Consider the following 22,754-nt stretch of genomic DNA (forward strand, 5'->3'; position numbering starts at 1 on the left):
AAGCCACATTCCTGGAAATGTGTGCAGAGTTCACCCGAGCCCTCTGGCGCAGCCACATCAAAACGAGAGCTGCTCTGACAGTGGCGAAGCAATTGGCAATCGCTGCGTGGAAGTTTGCAATGGCAGATTGATACCGATCAGTCACGAATCAATTTGGAGTTGGGAAATCCACTGTGGGGGCTGCTGTGATGCAAGTGTTCAGGGCCATTAATTGTGTCCTGCTACAAAGGACTGTGACCCTGGGCAATGTGCAGGACATACTGGATGCTTCTTTGGCAATGAGGTTCCTGAACTGCGGTGGAGCGATAGCTGGCATGCATATCTCTATTTTGGCACCAGAACATCTTGCCACACAGTACATTAACAGCAAGGGCTACTTTTCTATGGTGTTGCGAGCCCTAGTGGATCACCAGGACATTTTACTGGCATCAGTGTGGTCTGGTCAGGAAAGGTGCATGACGCACACATCTTTAAGAACACAGGCCTGTTCAGAAATCTGCAAGCAGGAATTTTCTTTCCAGACCAGAGGATTACCATTGGAGATGTTGAAATGCCAATAGTGATTCTGGGAGACCCAGCCTACCCCTTACTCCCATGGCTGATGAAGCCACACACCGACCACCTCAACAGCAGCAAGGAGCGCAACAACTGCAGGCTCAGCAGGTGCAGAATGAAAGTTGAATGTGTCTTTAGGTGTTTGAAAGGCCGCTGGCGCTGTCTATGCATAGATTAGACCTCAGTGAAAAAATATTCCAATGGTTATAGCTGCCTGCTGTGTGCTTCATAATATGTGACACAAAGGGGAAAAAGTTTCCAGTGGAGTGGAGGATAGAGGTGGAACAGTTGTCTGCTGATTCGAGCAGCCAGATACAGGGCTATAAGAAGAACTCAGTGGAGAGCTATGTGGTTCAGAGAGGCTTTGAAAGACTATTTTAACAGTGAGCCACAGTAATGTGTGCACTTCCTGGCATTGGGGTTTTTTGTTTGTTTGTTTGTTTTTTGTTTTTTTGCACCCCAGTATAAATCTTGTATTGTGTGCTCTCTCTCTCTCTGGGTGGGTGGGTGGCAAAACAACATTGCAAATGCACTTATTGCTATTAGCTATGAATGATGTCCGCCCCAGCCAGCCTATAATGTGAACTAATAAAATGATTGTTTTCATAAATAGACTTTTATTCCAAACCACTGCAAACAGACATACAAGTAAGTGAATGAAACTTTATAAATAAAGGGAAAAGAACCTTGGAAAAGAACAGTCATTTTTCCTTTCACAAACACACACACTGACTTGTAAGAAACACGGTTGGTGTAAGTGCGGCTGTGATTGTCTGTACTCACCCCTGGGGTGGCGTGGTAGGGGTAATGCCATGGCCCTGGATGCCCCAGGAATGTGGGGTGTGTGTAGGGAGGTCCCAGAATGTAGTTCTCTATGGGCTGCAGAGGGAGGTGAGCACAGGTCAGAGCCTGAAGGTCAGCAGGAGTCTCCAGCATGTCTGTTTGCTGCTTGAGAAGGGCTAGCATCTCCTGCTGCTTATGTGTCTCCTTTTCCTGTGCTTTTCTCCTCTCTGCTCTATCCCTGTCCATTCTGCCTGCCCTATGCTTGGTATCTGAAACACCAGAGGGTGGGAGGTGAACCCACATGAATACACCTCTGAACTCTGGGGCTTTGCTGACCTAGAACAGCCAACTGTGTAGGGGGTGCAGTGGAGGGAGAGGGGAGCAATGTGTTAAAAGGACGTTCGTTTGTTGGACCTCCCTCCTCCCCCACAAAAAAAGTGGGAAACTGAGGCCAAGGACACTGCCTAACACACTGTGGAGTTGGCTTGGCTTATGATCGCATATGTCTGAATATGGTTGTGATGTTTTCCCAAACTAATGGTTGGTTCCCTTTCCTTTTTAATAAAGTTCTCTTTCGTTATACACCGACTCACTGCTTGAGAGTGGGCAAGTGTTGCCTCTTAGAGGCAGCCGAGATGCAGTTAAGTTTTCCCCCATTACAGGGTAGGGGCTCAAGCCAGTTCTGTGTTGTAATGTTAAGAGGAACCCCTAGATATTGAACTCAGCCCTTGTTGCTGCAGCCTTCACCTGACAGAAGTTTTACATCATTGTAAGTCTGAGTCTGACCCTGAGAACCAGTTAAATAATGAGGGCCAGGTCCTCAACTGCTGTTAATTGTTGATTTCACTCAGCTATGCTGATTTATACTGTTGAGGATCTGGCCCTCTGTATAGTTTAATCACTTATGGTTGGCTCCTAATGGGTCTGGTCATGTTTGTTAACTCCTACGGTTAAAAATAGCTTTTGTATGAAGAATATTTTGTATCTGTATCAGCAGCTTCTACTTATTATGAGATCAGTTGTTACTTTGTCACAAGCCCGGTGTAGGGGCAGTGCAGCCATGGACTAGGCTAGGAAACAGATTATGACTTGGTCACAACTTGCCTGTCCCCTATCTCCCGCTTGGAAAGGGGATGTCCCCTGCACCAGCCCTGTAGCTGCCACAGCTTATTTCCCTGGTGCAGCCGCACTGGTTATCATATTTGGGAGTGCAGGGCAGGTGTGTGCAGGGTAGCTGGCAGAGGGAAGTAAAGTAACCCCCCCACATAGGCCTGCAGGAGGTCACTGATCTGGTCCTACGTGGCTCATAATATTTGGCTCCTAAATAAATTGCGTTTACTTCAAGCTCCCATGCTAATAGCTTGAGTAACACATTGACTTCTTCATTAGGAGGTAATTAGATTATGTTAGTACTTCCTTATGCTGCATAATTGAATCTATTGAGTCTACTGCAAGTGCTTTTTTAATTTGCAGAAGATTCACGGAATCCAAATGAACTGTGTAAAGCATTTGTTTACAGTTGGTAATACTTAAAGCTCTGGTCATCTCTGAACATATGCATATATAACACCTTTACTATTAATGGAAATTACGGACGCACATGAAGGGAGCGGCTAATTCCCTTCAGTCACTAAATTTGACTGGGAGAATAGACAGCTTTTTATATTGATATTTCATTGTGTTTTTAAATGTGGACAGCTGATCCTGTAGTCCTCCATGTGCAGAAAACTCCTACTGGTAACAGCATGAGTTACACAGCATAACGGGAACATCTTTAATATGGTAGACCACATTTTGTCCTGGCGTTGGCTAAGGATAAGTCAATTGTAAAAGAGAAAATAGGTTGCCTCTGTAGTTTTGGAAATGGCTATATCTGCACCAATTAAATACATTCCAGGTCTCTCTGCTGGAAAAAAAATGAAACCACACAGAATGCAGTTTTCTATATTTACTTAATGAAAGGGCAAATTTTGCAGCCTTGTCATTCAATTAGTAGCAGTGAGAAGTCAATGGGACTACCAGCATGAATAGGTTACTCATTGTGAATGTGGGTTGCAGAATTGGGTCCTAAATTTTTGAAAGGCAAGTAGCTATAAATTAATTTTAACTGGTATTCATCTGATAGTCCCTCATCTGGTTTGCAGCTGAGAGTTTTAGAAAGGAAATATATCCAAGTTCAGACTTCCCTTTCAGAACTTCTGAGACTTTTTAAAGAAATATGAAGTATGCAAACTTTAACAGAGATGTATTGAACAGGGAAACAGATGAAGGAGACTTACAGACATTAAAGATAATGCTGGAGTATTTTGCTGAAAAACCTAAAAATCGTGCGTGTGTGTGTGTGTGTGTTGGCTCACTGAGTATATATTATCAGTTTTTTAATGACCAGAAATTCTCCTCCTTCCCCCATTAAAGTATATTATCAAGGGGGGGAAAGTTTTAAAAATATTTCGGTTGAGATTTTTGAATCACATTTTCACATTTGGATGGATCTGGATTAGAAATTTAATAGGAATTGAACACCCAAATCTCTTAGATGGCTTTGAAGATCACATCCTTAAAGTGCTGCCCAAAGCAAGGAAATTCATTTAGGCTGAAACATCTGTCCTTAATTCATCCAGCTGTGTATGTTGAGAAATCATCATGCATTTTAATGTATAGTGGTCATAAAATAACTAACATGGCCATTTAATTCACAGGGGTCACAAGGAAAACTGGCTTGATCAGGTGGGGACATTTGAATGTATAGTTCTGACAACCTTAATTTAATGTGGTTGGTTTGTCAAACCTTGACAGAACTAGTATGCCGAACTGAATAGAGATAATATGTAATGAAGCCAGACCTCTTGCTCAGCGAAAGAAGGTTGTAGTTAATGTTTCATGTCTTCACAAAAAAGAGGGAATTATCAAAGTCAGAATTGGGCTATTTTAAATTATTCATATTTCTGAAATGATGTGAGATGACTCTCTGTAGGGTAGTTGAGTGGATCATTGTAATATGTATGGGACTTGGAGCGGTTTTTTTTTTTCCCCCCTCCTCTGGGTCTTTAGTGTCTGGATCAGACAAGTTGTTCTGGAACTGAGCCAGAGGTGGTCTGGAATTTAAACTGCACAGGGCATCAAAACTACTTACAAACTATCAAAGTGATCAAAATCTACAAGCACCATAATAAGAAAAGAGGAGATTTTGGTGGATGAATCAAGGAAAAACTCTCTTCAGTAATTGAATGCCCTCACCTGCAGCCAGCACTAGAAAGAAGAGATTAAGGTGGTTGGATTGCACAGTTTCTTATCTCAGCTCCAAACAGTCAGGATTACTTGTGCAGTCCCAAAGGGGTACAGCTTTTCTACCAAATTCCTGAAGTTTAGTGGCACTAGAAGACACCTCTCACAAGTATGAATATCGAGAGGCCATTTCAAAGAACTACTATGCCTAAGGCAGTGTGGTCTGCTAGGTAGGGCACTAGACTGAGACTCGGACTTGGTTTCCATTCTTGACTACCACCAAATTGTTGTGTAAACTGAGTCAGGCCACTTCACCTCTATTTTCCCTCCCACTGTTTCTTAGCTATTTAGATTAAGCTCATCAGGTCAGGGATTGTGGCCCAGAGTCTCAAAGCTATTTAGGTACCTAACTTCCCACTGGTTTCAAAGCACCCTTGAGGATACGTGTCTCTCTTATGCGTTTGCACAATGTCTAGCACAATGTGTCCCAATCTCATTGCATATAATAGAAAATTGCAATAATGATCTTTTAGACCATTCTACACTGGTGATGAAGACTGGATTTTCTGAATGTCTCTAACTTCAGATCATCCCAAACCCTGTGTCACAGATTTTGTAAATGTATTTCCACATAAGGACTTTAAAATATATACAGTATATAAAATATACAGGTGTTCTTCATATTTGCAGAACTATTTTATGCTAGAGTGTATATCTAAAAGCTAAATTGGAAAGCAGCACACTGAAGAGTAGGGAAGACATTAAAAGAGCATGCTGTCCCAGGTAAAATTCAAATATGGGTGGGAGAAAAGGCCCTCTTTCATACTCTCAGCTTGAATTTAATGGATTCTTATTCATTGAGATGCTACTTTGCTGTTGACTCAAAGCCAAGCTCAAAAGTTAGCCAGTAAAATCTATCATGTGATGCAATCTATTGCTTCATGATGTATTGCCAGTCCCTGGTTACATATCCTCTCAGCACTTTGTTCTTTGCAGAGTAGAATTTTTGATATAGCTTTTATATCAACTTTGTAGTAGAGATGGATTTTAGAAGTGTGGTACAGGGCAACGACAAGAGATTTGGTGACAGCATAGCTGTGAGGAAAGAGGAAAGAAAGGCCTTCAAAGTTGTGAGGTTGAGTGGCTAGAGGATAGTGGAGTTATGACTGGTGATGGGGGGGGAAAAGTGGCAACGGAATAGGAGAGATGGAAGTTTAGTTTTAACCCTGCATGGTTTCAGGAAGTGGTACCATACCCTGGGGAGATGTTGGAAAGTGAGTAGGAGAGGTGCACTTGGATACATGGGGAAGGATAGATGAAATAATCTATGTGTTGAGTGTTAATGCAATAGGAGAAGGAAAGGAAGGAGAGAGGGAAGAAGGAAAACAGGGTTTTCTGAGGTGACCCCAGTTGTAGTTGCTCTCTTTACAAAGAGTGCTCTTTGATTCCAGCAATGGAGCTGTGTTTATTTTAAAAACTGTTTCAGGGCCGCATCTTAGTATTGATTTGACCATGTATAAAACTCCCTTTGGCTGGACTAGGATCTATGCATATGAATCAATGCATGGCATGGCCCGGCCCCTGGTGAGAAGCTCTTTTTGAGTCACAATAGAAGTAGACACAAAAGAAAAACAAGTTTTGTTGCAATATTTCACTTATTCAGCAGCATCTGGTTGAGGTGCTTTTACTGAGTCTGGCTTGGTGTGAATGATGATTTATGAAGTATGGAGATTTTGTTTTGAATGATTATAGCTGCCAGCTGGTTGTTGTTCCATGTTTGTTCTTGTTATTAGCAATTAACTTGTGTATCCGTTTTTCACATCAGGAGTATTTATTTGTTGCAACTACACTGGGATGGCTGACTGTTTCAGGTGAGATGAGTTACAGAAAGGAAGTAAAAATTCAGAATGAATAATTCAACACTCTCTACAAATATTACACACATGTGAGTGCGCACGCACACCCACTGTTCTGAAGAATCCTGGTGTGCTATGTCTGTGTTTATATATATATAAAAAAAAGAGAGCGAAACCCCACTAACCCAGATTTCTGTGCATGCAGAATATTAGAGATGGGATTTGGCAGGTGGTGCTGAGAGCAGAATTTCCCCGTTTTCAGACTGATACATTCTATAGTCTGACTATATATAATCACTGCATACTCCCATTGACATCAGTTGCTATTATGCAGCAGCTGCATAACCAGCAACTCTGTGGGATGAGGTGGGGGGACATATGTTTGTTTCCTATGTTAAAAACATATTGTGGGGAACAAAACAATCAAAAAGATTTTATAAGGTTTTGATGTGCAGCTGCTAATCCACATTCTCTGACAGGTCTGCAGACCTGATATGGATGCCATGTGGGCAGGGCCAGAAAAAACTGAAGTGGCTGGGAATCTGCTGGAAACTCTATTCCACAACCCCACAGATCCCTAGCTAAATGAATAGGGATCAATATGATCATCTAGTCTGACTTCCTGCATAAGACAAACGATAGAACTTCACATAGTGATTCTTGCATCAGCCCCATAGCATCTAGTTGAACTAGATCATATCTGTGTGAGAACATCTTGATTTAAAGCTGAACATGTCAGAGAATCCACCATGCCCATAAGTAAATTGTTCCAATGGTTAATTACCCTCGTAAAAACAACCACCACCTCATTTCTAATCTGAAATTGTACAGCATCAGCTTCCAACCACTGGGTCTTGTCATACAGTTGTCTGCTACTTTAAACAGGCCTAAAAATATCAAGAAACCTTCATCCCAAGTATACACCTATAGAATTTATCGCTTAACCTTCTCTTGGATAAACGAAAGAGCTGATTTGAGTTCAAGACTCTTAATATAAAGCAAATTTTCCAAAATTCATAACCTTTGTTGCTGTTTTCTGACGCATTTTCAATTTGACAGCATTCTGTTTGTAGTGTGGACACCAGAACTGGACATAGGAGTAGTCCAATAATAGTCTCACTAATGTCATAAACCGTGGTAATAACACCTCCCTACAACTACTTGATATTCTCCTCCTTATGCTTCCCAGGATCACTTTTGCCCTCTTAGCCATCGTGTTGCAATGGGTGCTCATGTTGAGTTGAGTAGTGTCTCTTTAAATAGTTTGTGAGCCCTCTAATGCCCTCACTGTCTTTCATGTTCCAGAACTCTGCCAGAACAGAGTGAGTGTGTGTGTGTGTGTGTGTATGTAACTAGCCCTTGCATATTGTATATAGTTAATGAGCATGGTTACAGTATTTGGATCACACTGTATCTCGACGTCCCTTTATATTATGTTTGTACATGATTGTTGTGTGCCTTTTGCTCTTTATGGAATGATCATAATTACCCCCTGCATGTGTACTTAATAGGGTCTGACTGTTGGCTCCACAGCCCAGACCTCTACCACTTGAACTAAATGAATAACTGTTAGCCAGCAACAGTAACATTAGTAAGCTGTTCTTTTTTGTGGACCATCCACTTGAGGGCATGCAAAACACTGAATGATGGGGGGGGGGGGGGGTGTATGTGTGTGGGTGGGTGTTCCTAATTCCCACTGTTAAATAGTGATTTTTCCATTGCTTATAATTTAGCAAAATCTGAGTGGCCTTTTACAGGGACAGCAAAAGGCAACCTCTGTGATCCTAGGACTATCAGCTTATCTGATAGAGATGAAAGTTTGCCCAGTGTTTAGTGTGTTACTGGGAAATTGGGAGACCTGCATGCAAGTCTCTGCTCCACCACAGAGTTCCTCTGTGACCTTGGGCAAGTCACTTAACCTCTCTGGCCCAGATCCTCAATCATATTTAGGCCCTAACTCATTGATTTCAGTGGGAATTAGGTGTTCAAATACCTTAGAGGATCTATTTGTCTGTTCTTCTATGCTCCATCTGTAAAGTGAGAATAAATAGCACTTTTCTATATCATGAGAGTGTTGTGAGGCGCTCCAACAACAATAATGGGGGGTATATGAGTACCTAATAGATAGCTTTAAAGTTCCTGCTCCAAACTCTGTTGGTGCTAAAGCTGGAATAAAAAAGTAAGGAAAATAATTAACATTTGCAAAATCACCTCTTTCTCACTAACCTTGTTCTATAAAATGGCTGAACCATTTTTGGTCAAACTTTCCCAAAAAATCCAACCTGAAGCACTGACCAAACCTTCAAAATTTCAGTCCGACTGGGTAAAATTTGCCCAAGTTACATAAAGGAATTTATAATAGAAAGGGGTTGGGAACAGGTGTCACTACTGCTCCAGCTATAACAACACGTCATATAGCACTTTTCACCTACAAAAAACTATGGCTTACATCATCTCTAGATATGTGTTTAGTATGATTAATGGACTCTGCCATAAACTGAGCAATACCTTACTCTGGAGTAGTCTTCTTGGACCCAGACTAAGAGGTCCCACCAGCCTTAGTGTGGTAGCAGAATTTGGCCCTAAGTGATTTTGTTTCAAACATCACCACAATTAGGTTGTATTTGCAGCTGAAGACTTGTCAGTGATTTTATTTTGGCTCACTTGTTCACAGAAAATAGTACGGTTCATTTAGTCACAACATATTACTGCTGCAGAGTTTGAGAGAGATTATTCAGCAGTCACATATTTTCTCATGCAATTTATTTGAAATGATGCTGTGAAAATACCGATAGACAAGCATTGTTCTAGGTGATTTCAGTCTTGTTGATCAGCATTTTTGTTGATCTAATTCAAATTTATCTTCATCTGCTGGAGACATTTTCAGCGACGGCAAAGGCCTGACAATTTCAAAACAAAATCTCCTCAAGATGGGCTTATTTTCTGTTAAAATTGGGCTGAGATGTACTATTACGATTCAAAGTGCAAAAATGGACCATATTCAACAAGTTTCCTTGTGACTCGCAACATCTTTGTTGAGAGATGAAAAGCTGAAGAAACAACGGAAAAGAACTCGCGTGCTCGGAGTCTGCTCAAAATGCTTAAAACTGATGAGAGACTAGGTGGGTGAAGTACAGTAATATCTTTTATGGGACCAACTTCTGTTGGTGAAAGAGACGAGCTTTCAAGCTTACCCAGAGCTCTTCTTCAGAAGTTGGTCCCATAAAAGATGGTATCTCACCCTCCTGGGACAAACACCAGCTCTGATGACATTGCATAAAGCTGATATTGCTAAGGCACGCTTAATAGAAATGTTTAGTGATTATTTAATTTGTTTAGTTTTTGATGAATCACAGATGTAATTACTACTTTAAATTGCCCTACATTATAGTAATGAATTTAAACAGCAATAAAGCATGACTGTATTTTGGGTTTGTTTCTGCTCTCCCTTGCAGCACCACTCTATAGTGCAAGGAGAATAGAATCTGGCTCAGTACTGTGCTTGAATGTTCCATTAGTACACATCTCAAATTACTTGTGAACAACCTTGTGTGCCAACCCCTTGAGACCTTTGTTAAAGAAACATTGTTTCCATTTCTGCAGATGGACCAGGGTCCTTTTCAGGAGAATGCCCTAAGGGCTTGATCTTGTAGGGTGCTGAGCATAATAGATCACACCCAGCAAAACCCTTAACCACATGAATAGTTGTATTGATTAATTAATTTCTCATGCATAAAGGTAAGTGTGTGTGTTTAAGTTACATATGTGCATAAGTGCTTTATTGGATCAAGGCCAAATGCTCAGCACTTTGCAAGATCAAGCCCTAAAACATGGCTGAAAAGGTGTTCTATTATAATATGGCTCTTTGTTTAAATATTGGTTTTTAATTTTAAATTTATTTTCCCAATTTATGCAATATATCTTTCTACTATGATACACAGTTGATTACAGAAAGCTATATCATCTTGTTGATAAATGTATTGCTCGCTGCATATTATTTTAAATGAACGTTGATTATATTTTGTAAATATATTTAACTCTTTCCCCCTCAACCTTAGTTGACCTCAACTTTTTCGGCAATTCCACTGCAAACATTCCATCTGCTTCTTTCAGTCAGCAGCCTTGCTGTTGTGTTTTCCCAACTCAGCGCCAATTTCTACTTTTCATTCTCATTTAAAAGATCTTTCGAGTAGGGTGTTCAGACACAAAGTGTGAAAAATAGGGACAGGGGCATGGGGGGGGGGGTAATAGGCGCCTGTATAAGACAATACCCTGAATATTGGGACTGTCCCTATAAAATCGGGCTATCTGGTGACCCTAATCTCAGGAGCTGGGTCACACAATAACACATAGGGATTAAGTTGTCTAATTAGAAATGGAAAGCGAAAAGTGCTAGAAAAATTACTGCAGAAGTGGATGCTGAGGGCAAGCTGTCAGAATTAATTAAATCATCAGCACTGGTGTATTCCCTCGAGTAACTACTCTTTCTTCAATGGAGTTACTCAGGGTTTAACACTTAGGTTAGAAAAATGAGACTGTGTCCATAGGGATATAAGATCAACTAGTTTTCTTTCATGATTTTTGAGCTTTGACAAGGTGGGTCAATGACAGTTTGGTTGGGCTTCAGTTGGGGCTAGCTGATTTAAAAAAAAACCAAACCCACTTGAGCCTAACTTATGAGTCTTTCTGTTACTCTGATCTCTTCCTGCATTTGATAGGGCAGAAGAGCCGAGAGAAACTTTTCTGTCAACACTTTTTTTTGGGGGGGGGGGGGGGGGGGGGGGGGGGAGGGAAGGCTTTGACACCTAAACATTTTGCGAATGTGTCAGTTTTGCTGAATGAAAATAAATCCAAGATTAAACATTTTCAAAATGTGAAACACGTTGATTTTTTTCAGTTCCAAAGGATTTTTGTTTAGAAATTTCCTTCAATTTTTTTTAATTTTAAAAATAAAAATAAAATAAAATAATGCATTTTGTTCAACTTAAAACAAAGCACTTTGAATTTTTTGATTTGCCAAAATAATAATAATAAAAAAAAACTTCAGTGTTTTGGACTTCTCAGTGAACCGAAGAATCAGTTATTCACAAAGCTCTTTGTCACGCTCACTTGTCTCTCTTTTTAGAGTCACTCTCTTTAGGAGACGGACTATCACTTAAGTCTACACTACAACTGGGTGTGCGCTTCCCAATGCAGGAAGGCAGAGCCAACATGTGGCTGTTCAAGCTAGCACACTAAGAATAACAGATTGGGCAGATTGGCTGTGGTGGTACTGGTGGCAGCTCTGGTTAGCTGCCTGAGTATGTACCCAGGGAGTCCTGTGGGATTGTAATTGGGCAGCTAGCCTGAGCTGGCACCTGGGTGCTGTGGCCACAGTGCTATTTATAGCATACTAGCTTGAGCAGAGCTAGCAGGTATCTACCCATGCTGAGAAGCACCCTTCTAGCTGCAATATAGACTGTGTGTGTCTGTCACAATTGGCCCTTACTTTGGCTGGGTCGTCCAAACATTGTCATCATAATCGAGAAGCTGTAAGTAGAGCTGGTCAGGAATGAGGGGCTTTTTCCTGTGAAATATTTTCACTTTGTTGAAAAAAATTAAAAACTCAATAACTGTAAATCTTTGCCTGAAAATTTTTGTTTAGCTGTGAACACAATTTTACATCAAAAACAGTTTTGATGGGGAAAAAGTTCAACTATCTCTAGTTATGACTGTATCTCTCTCTCGGGTGTGTGGGTGCGCACGTGCACATTTTTAACAAATTTATTTACTGCTTGGGAGAAGCGTAGAACTGATGGTCCTGGAGACGGAAGTACTCCGTTCTTAAAATGGGTACACACTGGCAGCAGCAGGGCAAACACCTTCACGCAACTACACCACTGTCAGGAGGGGTCCCCTTTAGAGGTGAGAAGTTGGTACAGTCTCTGTATTCATTCAGTCCTTGGCTTCTCTTGAGAATGTGAGCAAGGGTGTCCCCTATAACAGCGGACATCGCTAAGGTTGCCCGCTGGCTTAGCACTGGCCATCTAATCCTATGCCAACAGTAAGTTTTTGGTCACTGCTAATTTAGGTTCAATTTGATTCAGCAATTTGAGGCTACACAATCCAATGTAAATTTTGGGAGCAATCCAGTGCCTTAGTATTTCTCTTTGATGCTCTCGATGCGCTCCCGCTCAATAGCACTTCAGAAGCAGCTACTCTGATTTCCAGTTGAGTCTGTATTTACAAAGGCTAAATTGGGAGTGATTGTCAATGCCTGATTTTAGCTTTTTAAATGCAAAATGAAATTGAAATCAGCCAACCAGGACATCTTTGAAGTGCTATTGAGATCAATAGCCAAACTGAAAGAGGTATGTGGGTCTTTTCTTTGAAGTTCAGTTGTTGCACTCAGCTGTACTTGGAGTGGCTGGGCTTGATTTCAAGTTTTACTGTGACATTTAAGCAGCAAAATTTGGAGTTTCAAACAGCTTCCAATTTTGTTATTCTATGTGAAGTAGAACTTCAAAGAGACATATGTGCCTCTAAAGAACTATTTAGTGTCTGGGTCCCAGCAAGATGGGTAGGAAAAAGTGCTAGCAACCAAACTACACTGGCTGTAAGATGCACTGGGTGCTGCAACTCTTGGTATGTTTCAGACAATAATTAGAAGGTAAATGGCTTTTATCTAATGGAGATAGTGAGACATTTGGTGATGAGGTTAGTAATGACAGACACCTCGTTCCTGTGTGGGTAATTAAACATGGATATGACATTACAAAAAAGACCCAACTCTGCAATCCAGCTGTAGACTCAATTGGACTTGACTCTGATTTCACATCAATCATAACTCCAATTAATACAATAGCTACTTGTGATTCATACCAGTGTATCCAAGCTCACACACAGGCCATAAGACACCTGCTGGAAATACTATATAAAGTGCAAGTGTGGGTGGTGGTCAAACTTGATTTCCACTATATTTATTATTTCCCCCCCCCCCCAGTCTGCATAGGCAGGAACAGACTTTAATTGTCCTTTTAAAATATCTGAGTTGCTATTTTCTGACAATACTTCACAAGCAGATGGCCACATTGGTATTTAGTTTAATCACAGAAGGCTTTTAACGCAAAGTAACAAATGGACCTGGCTGTGAGTGAAATGCTGCTGAATGCAGCAGTCCCAGTTTGATGGAGAGGCAAAGAGAGGGGTAAAATGAAATACCATGCAGTTCACAGAACAAACCCCTGCAGCTATTGCCCATTAGCCTTATGCTTCACAAGGCACTCCAGGCACACTGTTTTGTTTTTTTTTAATACTTTATACAGGAAAAATATTGTCCACAAATACGCTTGAATTATATATATTAAAGAAAAAAAGAAGTCAAGATTTTAAATAAATAAACTCCGTAACACTTTAGAAATACTGGCTTTGCTTTCTCTGACATTAGAAACTCCAGTTGCAAGAAAACAAGCTTATGTTACATTAAGGGTGGTGAACATGCAGAGCTGAATTTGCACTGCTTTTTAAGACACTTGAACTTGTAAAAAAGAATCCCACGAGGTTGCAGCTTATTAGGACTAGTGATTAACTATACCAAACCTCCTCCCATGCATTTCTATGCCCAGGACAGTTTTACAAGTTATTTTTTATAAATTTCGTCTTTCATATTTGCAGGCCTCTTTAATATTAAGAGCCTGATTTTTCACTTACTCAAATTTTATGCCTGTTAATGCCAATGGGACAGATTTGGTCCCTCCCTCCGATCCCCACCTTACTTGTTTTGAGACATACCAGTGAATCTTAACTGTGCTCTGCCCTTGTTGGCTGCAAAATTCAGGTCTTGTAACCAGTTAGGCACACAATTGTTTTTCTGTGTGCACTGGCCTTCCCCAACAGCAACCCTAATGCCCAAGTTTTCCCTCCCTACTCTAAGTTTGTATAGGCATAGAATATTAGAGTTGGAAGGGGCTTCAGGATATCCTCTAGTCCAACCCCCTGCTCAAAGCAGGACCAATCCCCAAATGGCCCCCTCAAGGACTGAACTCACAATCCTGGGTTTAGCAGGCCAATGCTCAAACCACTGAGCTATGAGTGCAGTGCAGTTTCTCAAATAGTGGGTGAGCCTGACCCAAGGGGCTCCAATCCCCTGTATGTCAGCTATCTCAAAGGGCTTACCAGGATAGGTCTCCTGGAAGCCATGGGCGGGTTGAATATGCCTATAACTTACTGTGCTAGGCATATTACTTACACCATTCTCTAGCTACATATTGCTGTCCAGATGCTTGCAATGATCTCCTGATCAAACTCATCTCTGCTAGAGCGAAATAGATACCATACACCTGGTCTTAGTGGGAGATTGAATCCCTGCTGCCCAGCAGGGAAAACTCTAGGCAGATCTGAATTCTGTCCAACAAAAACAGTCCACAAAGGTCCAGTAGAGTCAGATGAAAGACTCAAAGCAGCTGGCCACCAGCAGACAACGGGTTCCTATTTCAAGGAACAGAACAGAGTTGTTACAGACAGACCCACCTAAAAATCCACGAATCTTGTGGACAGCAAGAACTGGATAATAATCAAAACATTGCTTTCTATAGCCTTTCTTTTTGCCTGTAAATGAAGCAGGAGAATAAGACACAAAATGAACAATTTACATGGAAGAACTTGTACATCAGTGAAGCAGCACCTGCTGTACACATTCTAGGACTGGCTGGTTTTGCACCAGTGTGGGACAGCCTCAACATATTGCTTTAATCTCATGTGCTAATAGCAGCTAGTGAATAGTTAAAATTCTTTTAATTATGTTAATACAAATGACAGTTTAAAAGTGCATTTCTTCTCATAGGTATTATTGTGGTTTCAGGCACTAAGGCGGCAAAGATGCTCAGCACCTTGCAGGATTGAACCTATAGGCCCCCAATCCTGCAATGTTTGTGCACAGTTAGAAACTCCCACTCCTTTCTCCCCTCCCCCTCCCTTTGACCTCAGTGGCACTTTGTGGAGGTGGAGGGGCTCTACCGATGTGCAACAAGTTTCAGGATCAGGGCTTTGGAGCAGATCAAAGTTATTTCCCTAGGAACCATCTTAGAATAATTTTGTGCTAGTTTATTTTACATTGTGCAGTCTCTTGCAAAGATATTAGATTCCTTGTAAGAATAGCAGTTTGCATTCCAAATGCATTATTTTTGCATAATGGATTTTAAGAGACCAGGATGAACATACAGTGAAATGTGTTTGGTTTGCCTTTTCTGACATTTGGTACTAGGCATTGACTTTAAATCACATTAATTCTTCAGCTTCTCTTGCATCAAACCCACCAAACTGACTTAGTTTTCTAATTTATTTTTACATTTGGCTAGTCAGGTGGCTTTGGTTTACTTCAGCGTGTGTCTGGGGTGTGTGGGTATGTGTAAATAGCACAGCTAATTTATTACAAAGTAAATCACCTTCTGATCAATTATTTTACACCTTACAATTGCTTAGTTTTATTGCCCTTATTTAATGTGGGGGATTCAGTGTATGCACAAGTTGAGGTTTTCTTTAGACTATTTTAATTCTGATTTAGAATAAAATGGCTCAAATTCTGTGCATTTTGGTCATATGGGTAGGTCCCATGCATGGGATTACATTAATTTTTCTATGGACCTCCATGCAAACAGGTGAAAGAGGTTCCCCTCATTCCATTGTGCCACTTCTCAACTATTTCCTCCCCCTCTTCCATGTCTCTTCTTCCATTCCTGAGCTCCCATATTAGCCATTCCCTCTCTGCACCTACCACCCCACACATGGCTGCCACCACTAGCACAAAGGGAGCCAGTGCCCTCATGTGAAACGTGTCAGTCATGCACCTCACCCTCTGCCTTTAAGACAGCCAGGGTACCTTGCTGACAATCGAGTATCATCTTTAGCCTACTATGAGGACTACAGCCTGCCAGGACATAGTGAAGTACCATAAATCTGAGTTCTGACAGGTCCACCTTCCTGACTGGAAGAAGTATAGCGGTGGCAACCAGCAGTCTAAATTGCTGTGAGCAGAAACTACAGCTATGTTGTTGTATGGAACCAGATTGAAGCTTAGGTACACCAAAATTTCAGAGCAGACCATTGAAAATTTACATTTTATGGAATTGATCTCATTTTGGGCCAGATTCTAAGTGCTCTTTGCTCTACCGCACACCAGCAGAGAGAACATTCCGGAGTCTTTACACCAGCAATCCCTGGGATCTGCTCACTGCTGCTTCCTTAATGGTGACAGATGCTGGGAATGGAATGAAGGCACAGTGTTAGCCTCAGCCTCGTTCTGCACCATCCCATTGGGTAGGGCCAGCATGCTAAACTGGTCCATCTGGATCAGATAATGCACAGCACAACTCCAGATAGACCGCCTGCCTAGGAGCAAGGCAGTGTCGCTCACGTGCTCCTCCCGGGTTGGTGCAGCCCTGCACCACCCCCTGACCCTCATACAGGGGTGTAGCATAAGTACCACAATCTGACCTAATTTTCAACAGATTTTTACTAAATATTCACAGGGACATGAGAGTACAGTTTGTCAATACTCATACATTTTTGATTCTGCCCTTCAAATTACAGCTCTCACTGCATTACATGTGTGGCCTGTATGTTGTTGCACAGTAGTAACGGTTTACCTGCTGCTGGTTGAAGTCTGATCTGTGTATTTTTCAAAGAGATTGCTTGTGTGGTAAATCCCTGACTCCCACTAAAAGCAATAAGTAGTAGCATAGGCAAGGTCTTGCCAATGTACATCAGTGCTGATCTGAAGGAACCACCTTGAGGTGTGAAAGAGTAGTTTAGTCTGTCAGTCAGTCGTTGACCTCTTTTCTGAGGCTGATGCCACGTGTGATGGTGTTGGCTTGTGTTGTGGATGTACCTCCACCAGGCCCTGGATTCAGACCACAAAGGCCACGAACTCCCCTCAGATGGTTTCCATACTAAAGAAAAAATCTCTGTTAGTTGGCCTGTACAATCCACTCACTGTTTGAGTTAGAATAACGGTGCTGCATCAGAGTTCCTGTTTCTGAGATTTATGGTTTTCTTTCCTCTCCCTGCACAAAACTGCAACCCTATTACAGAGCAGGCAGCAGAACATGTAATGGATTCCAGACTCCTTTGGTTATAATAATATTATGACTATACATGGCCCTCTTTGTCTCAAGCAAATACCTAAGTGGTCTGCTATGACAAACAGTTTAAACATTTCTGGCCACCTCTACCCTTTATAGAGTGCACCATGGTTTTGAGAAGGAAACTGGACAGACTTGTCCCTTTAAATACCTCAGTTTCTTAGTTGCAGGATATGAAAACCACTAACTGAAATATTAAGAATAAGATTTGAATTGGGGCAGGAAATAAATGGTTCTGTGCAGAGAAAGTAGTAACTTGCACATCATGCAGAAGGATCCCAGTCCACTTTATGATTTTGGGACAATTTCTTAGACTCTAAGGTCTCTGGGACAGTTGCTGTCTCAAAGGGGCAGAGCGACTCTCTGCACTCCTGGGTATGCATAGATTTTAGGGCCAGACAGGGCCCATTAGGATCACTTAGTCTGACCTCCTTCATAACACAAGCCATAGAATTTCACCCAGAGTTTGTGATTTCAAGCTAATAATTGCTGGTCAAGCTCTGGCAATCTTCTAGAAAGACATCCAGTCTTGATTTAAAGCATACTTACTGCATTCTGTATGACTAGCCAGCTCAGCTGACCAGAACAGGTGGGGGAATGGCAACAGAAGGAGCAATCTGTCTGCCTCCCCACCGATCCCTGCCCACGGGGTGACGGGTACCTTAGAGGAGTAGGAAAGGAGAGACTAAGGTCCTTGGGTAGCTGTTTTCTCCTCTCACTTACTCTGGTGTATCCTGGTACTTAGTGAAGCACGGGGCCTGCAATTCTGCCTGGTCCTTATGTAAGCCACGCATGGAGAAGAAGATGGCTCCTTGCATCCTCACATCCCCTCTCTCCCCACAACTGCATAATTGCCAACCAGTAGTTAGCAGATAGACATCACTTTCCCCACAACCATATTGCATCCACCTCTGGGATGGGCACTCATTTAATTGCACCCGTAACAGTGTAGTACAAGAGCTGAACAATCCCATCCAATGGAAGTTGCAAGGGAAATAGAGGACACACACTAATTAAAGGGTAACATTTCAGAGCAACCGCAGGGGACAGTTGTTTGCACCCAATTTTCCTTTCACATCAATGTAACGCGCCGGCTTCAATAGGGTTACTCTGGATTGACACCAATTAACAATCTGAGAGGAGACTCCGAACCCCAATAACATCAGCCAGAGCAGCAGGCCCAGATTTGTAGGCGGTGTCAGGCAATTTACAACAATAGTCGTCTGAGCTGGAGTAGAAAAACATTCCAAGTTCTCGTTTCATATAATGAATATTTCATGAGACATTTCAGCAAACAAAGTATTAACCAAGATAAATGGGCTTCATGGAGTAATTCCTCAGCAAATCAGAGAAGCTAATGGGCTCAATTGTCTGCTGGTGTAACTCCCTTGGACTTTTGTGGAGTTACAGCAGCAGAGAATTTGCCCCAATGTTTCTTAATTTAGAGGTAGTTTTTAATTTTTTTTCTTTTATCTTTGTAATTATTCTTTTCAAAGATGAAGGCACAATTCTACCAAATAAGTGCATCCTAAAACTGACAAAAGGAGATGTTTAGGAACAGCTGGATTCTGCATTCCTTTGCTTATCCAAAACGCCTGTTTGGGTGCATGAAGAATGTTGGAACAGACTCCAGGTGAGCTACCATAAGTTACCTTTCTTTTATCCACAGAAAAGAAATTGCACACTGATCTAATTATTGAGGAAAATGTAATACACCTTGCATGCATGACCCTTTGTCAGCCTCATGATTGTTCTTGGTGTACTTGCATATTGTAAATTTTTGTGTTGCAAGACCAGAAAACAGTTTGTATTTTAAACTAACTGCAGCACACTGAGGCTGTCGGGTCATGCACCATCAAAGCTCAGGAGCTGGACACCATATAGAAAGCAAGACAGATGAAACATTTTGGGGGGATAATATGAAGTAAGAATGACTATACTCTGGGGAAATTTTCTTTTTACAATTTCAGCAACGCTTTAGTTTATATTTATATGTGTTACTTTCTCTGTGTGTGCGTGTGTGTTTCTGTGCACACAAATTGGGCTATGCCACATATCAATAAATCTCTTAACATTTCAATATGAGGTTTTATTATTGAGTTGAAACAGAGCTTAATTATATACAGAAACTATGTTAGCCAGTAAGACACTGCCAATTCTTAAAAAAAAAAAAAAAAAACCCTCAGTTTGCTAAGTAGAGGGAGACTGATTCATTAACCAGCAAGGAAACTTCGATATGTCTGAGACACTTAATAAGCGTCTATGTAAAATTAAAAGCTTTATGGCTGGAATCACAGCATTGCTGAAATACCTCAAGGTCCTGGAATCTGCACTTGGAGCAATGAAAATTTAAATATAAAGTGGGAAGTGTGTCAATAATTTGATAAAGGGCCATCTAAAAAATTATGATATTGAACCTGCACCTCACTTTGTTCATTAATAGCATAATAATTAAATTGGAGAAGTTTTGAGGTCATTCCCCAAATATGGGCTGTATCAGAGAGAGGGTGACCAGATAGCAAATGTGAAAAATCGGGACAGGGTGTGGAGGGTGATAGGTGCCTGTATAAGAAAAAGTCCCCAAAAAATCAGGACATCTGGTCACCCTATTCAGAGATGACACTTATATGATACTTGATCCGAGCCACTATTATATCATGCAGTGTCTTACCTGCTGAAATAGGAGGGGAAAATAAGGATCAACTAAAGGAAGCACCTACTTTTTTCTTTCAACTAAAGACATTAGGAGAAAAGGGAATAGCTTTGTGTGGGGATGGAGGAAAACATAGAAAGACAGGGGGAACACTGAGTGGGACCCACCACTGCCTGTCTCCTGCAGTCACAGGAGACTGAGCATGTGGGATATGCTCACCTGATCCTAACGTATGATCCCCGTTTAATGCTTCAGGAGAAGAGGGAGGAAAAAAAGGTAAATCACTGAAAGTTATCTATAAAAGTTTAACAAGTGAAGACAGGAGTTCTTTTTATTAGTAATGTTACAGTAAAACTGCCAACCATGTTACTGAGCCTTATACATTTAAAAAAAACGAACAGCTATGCAGTCACGGTATTAAGAGTTTTATATTTACATAGTACTATAGTTGGCTAATTACTATGCAACTGAGTAATTACTGTGCACCTTCGGGCCCTAGTCTGTTTTGGGACTACCACTGAAGAAAGTGAGAATTCAGTGTGCAGGAAGGCTGCCGAATTTGGAATATTAATCCTTATAAATACAGTAAAAAGATTTGAGACCAAGATATATTTTAAAAAAAGAAAAAACAACAACCCAAATCAAGACCGCTGGCATTGAGTCTCATTATATTTACTTTATATCCCCAGAGAATTTTCTTTTACTCAGTTGTCATGAAATCAAATATGGGAATTCAGTTGCAGAAATTTAACATCTACACTGTGATGTGATGTTTACTGTTTGTTTTTCATAGGAGACGGTGTATAATTTAAAGGGCTGTGATTTGTATATGCCTAGAGAAGCAGACACATCCTGGAGCTTTTGTGGAAATCCTCACTAAGAATGGATACAGCAACTGCAGTATGTAAACTATTGCTTTTAAGTTTCAGCTTTCATAACAAAGAAATTGTGGCACTTGAAACGTTCTCTTTTACGTTGTCCTGGTTGATTTATTATCATCAAAGATTTCTAAACAACAGTGGTTTGAGCGGTTTCTTTCTTTTTTCAAAAGCGTCACTCACTGTATCCCTTCCGTTCCCAAAATGAACCCATTTTCCCCAGAGAACCTCTTGCACCCCACCCCCCCAACTTTGCACACCACTGTCCTAGGAGGTCTGACCCACGGAAGGGGTTCCTCCAGAGATTGTTCCAAAGCTGATGTCATAGCACTGCTCCTGTAGATCTGTGACAGCTGCATAGTGAAAACAGGAGTAAAATGGTGTTTAAAAGCCCCTTTTTGCCATAAAGTCAACAAATCCAACACTAGATACATATAGGACATAGATCTGCTGAGTAAGAAGATGCCATATTTGTTTGGTTTTGGACAGAAGTTGAAATTTCTGTTCTCTACTGTTGCCAAGATACAGTTTCCCCATTATATCGGAGTGCTACAGTCCTATTGACCCAACCTTGTAGAAGAGAGGCTAGATGCGATGCCAATTCACAGTAGCTGAGGATCTGATGTTATAGAATTTCTCTAGCCACACAATAGCAGCAGTAAAAGGAATGTATTTATCCCTCTGCACCCCATTCAGAGGAATGAATTTCAAAGTGTAATTGGGACTAACTATAATTATTTATTTCCAGTATCACCTGTAATGTGGTAGGTACTTTCTTAACAAAAGAGAGAGCAGGAGTAATTACAATCTCATGGGAAACAAAGACAGAAGGAGTATATCATATCAATTGTTAGGGTACTGAGATTTATTTTAACATGTGAACTGAATTTAAAGGTCTACTTACTAAGCACATAATCCGCCCCACTTGCTTTGTTCCCTTTAAAAAAAATACCTCAGGAAAATACATTTAAAAGACTGTTAATCACTTTCATCGTTCTTTGTGATTTTAAGATGTTGCATTAAGTTTCCAACAGCAACTTCATTTCAGCCACTTTTCTATTTCTCTAGGTAATTGTGTAGGTAAATAATGCATTACTCTTTGTCATAAGCTAGATACCATAAAACAATCAACAGCACAGGAACCTTAACTTTAGCATTTCTCAAGTGGGATTTATACCGTGTAACCTGAACATTTAATTACTGGAGCATTTTGTACAAGCTTACACAGGAATCACTTTTCCCAGCACTGAAATGGAACAAGCAGCTGTTTAATTGCACACAACAATTTAGAACAACAAGCTAAGAACACAACGCTATCGAATTGAAACTGCAGGCAAAATACAGAACACTCAGAATAGGTGGAATAAAGTCTCATATTGGCTGCTCTTAATTTTATTTTTTCTAGTAGTATACAAATGATGATGAAAGTCTGCTTGTTTACAAATATCCGGGTTCTATTCCCCCTGATTTTTAAACCAAGCCTGCCTTTGTGAAAAGAGAGTGTATCTGACATGCATTTTCAACCATTCTTTCAAAGAAAGCATTACACGTCAATGGTTAGCAGGGCCGGCTCCAGGGTTTTGGCCGCCCCAAGCAGCCAAAAAAAAAAGCCACAATCGCGATCTGCGGCGGCAATTCGGCGGGAGGTCCTTCGCCCCAAGCGGGAGTGAGGGACCGTCCGCCAAAT

General features: G+C 41.0%; 1 protein-coding gene across 12 annotated transcripts in view; it reads right to left on the minus strand.

The window, feature by feature from the left end:
* Positions 1–22,754, minus strand: part of SHISAL1 (shisa like 1) — a 110,699-nt gene that overhangs the window by 13,321 nt on the left and 74,624 nt on the right. For 7 of the 12 annotated variants that reach the window (XM_034783771.1, XM_034783714.1, XM_034783780.1 and 4 more), the window contains exons 5-6: positions 20,409–20,438; positions 17,042–17,344 (exon numbers count right to left, since the gene is read on the minus strand). The exons of 1 other annotated variant lie outside the window; for it this stretch is intronic. In XM_034783771.1, coding sequence (XP_034639662.1) covers positions 17,329–17,344; positions 20,409–20,438 — 46 coding nt within the window. In that variant the 3' untranslated portion in view covers positions 17,042–17,328. Of the gene's footprint in view, positions 1–14,418; positions 14,886–14,927; positions 15,006–17,041; positions 17,345–20,408; positions 20,439–21,165; positions 21,421–22,754 lie in introns of those variants that run through there. 4 more of the 12 variants (XM_034783722.1, XM_034783729.1, XM_034783799.1 and 1 more) reach the window with 4 other exon arrangements.

This window comes from Trachemys scripta, chromosome 1, assembly GCF_013100865.1.
Source record: "Trachemys scripta elegans isolate TJP31775 chromosome 1, CAS_Tse_1.0, whole genome shotgun sequence".
Classification (NCBI taxonomy): domain Eukaryota; kingdom Metazoa; phylum Chordata; order Testudines; family Emydidae; genus Trachemys; species Trachemys scripta.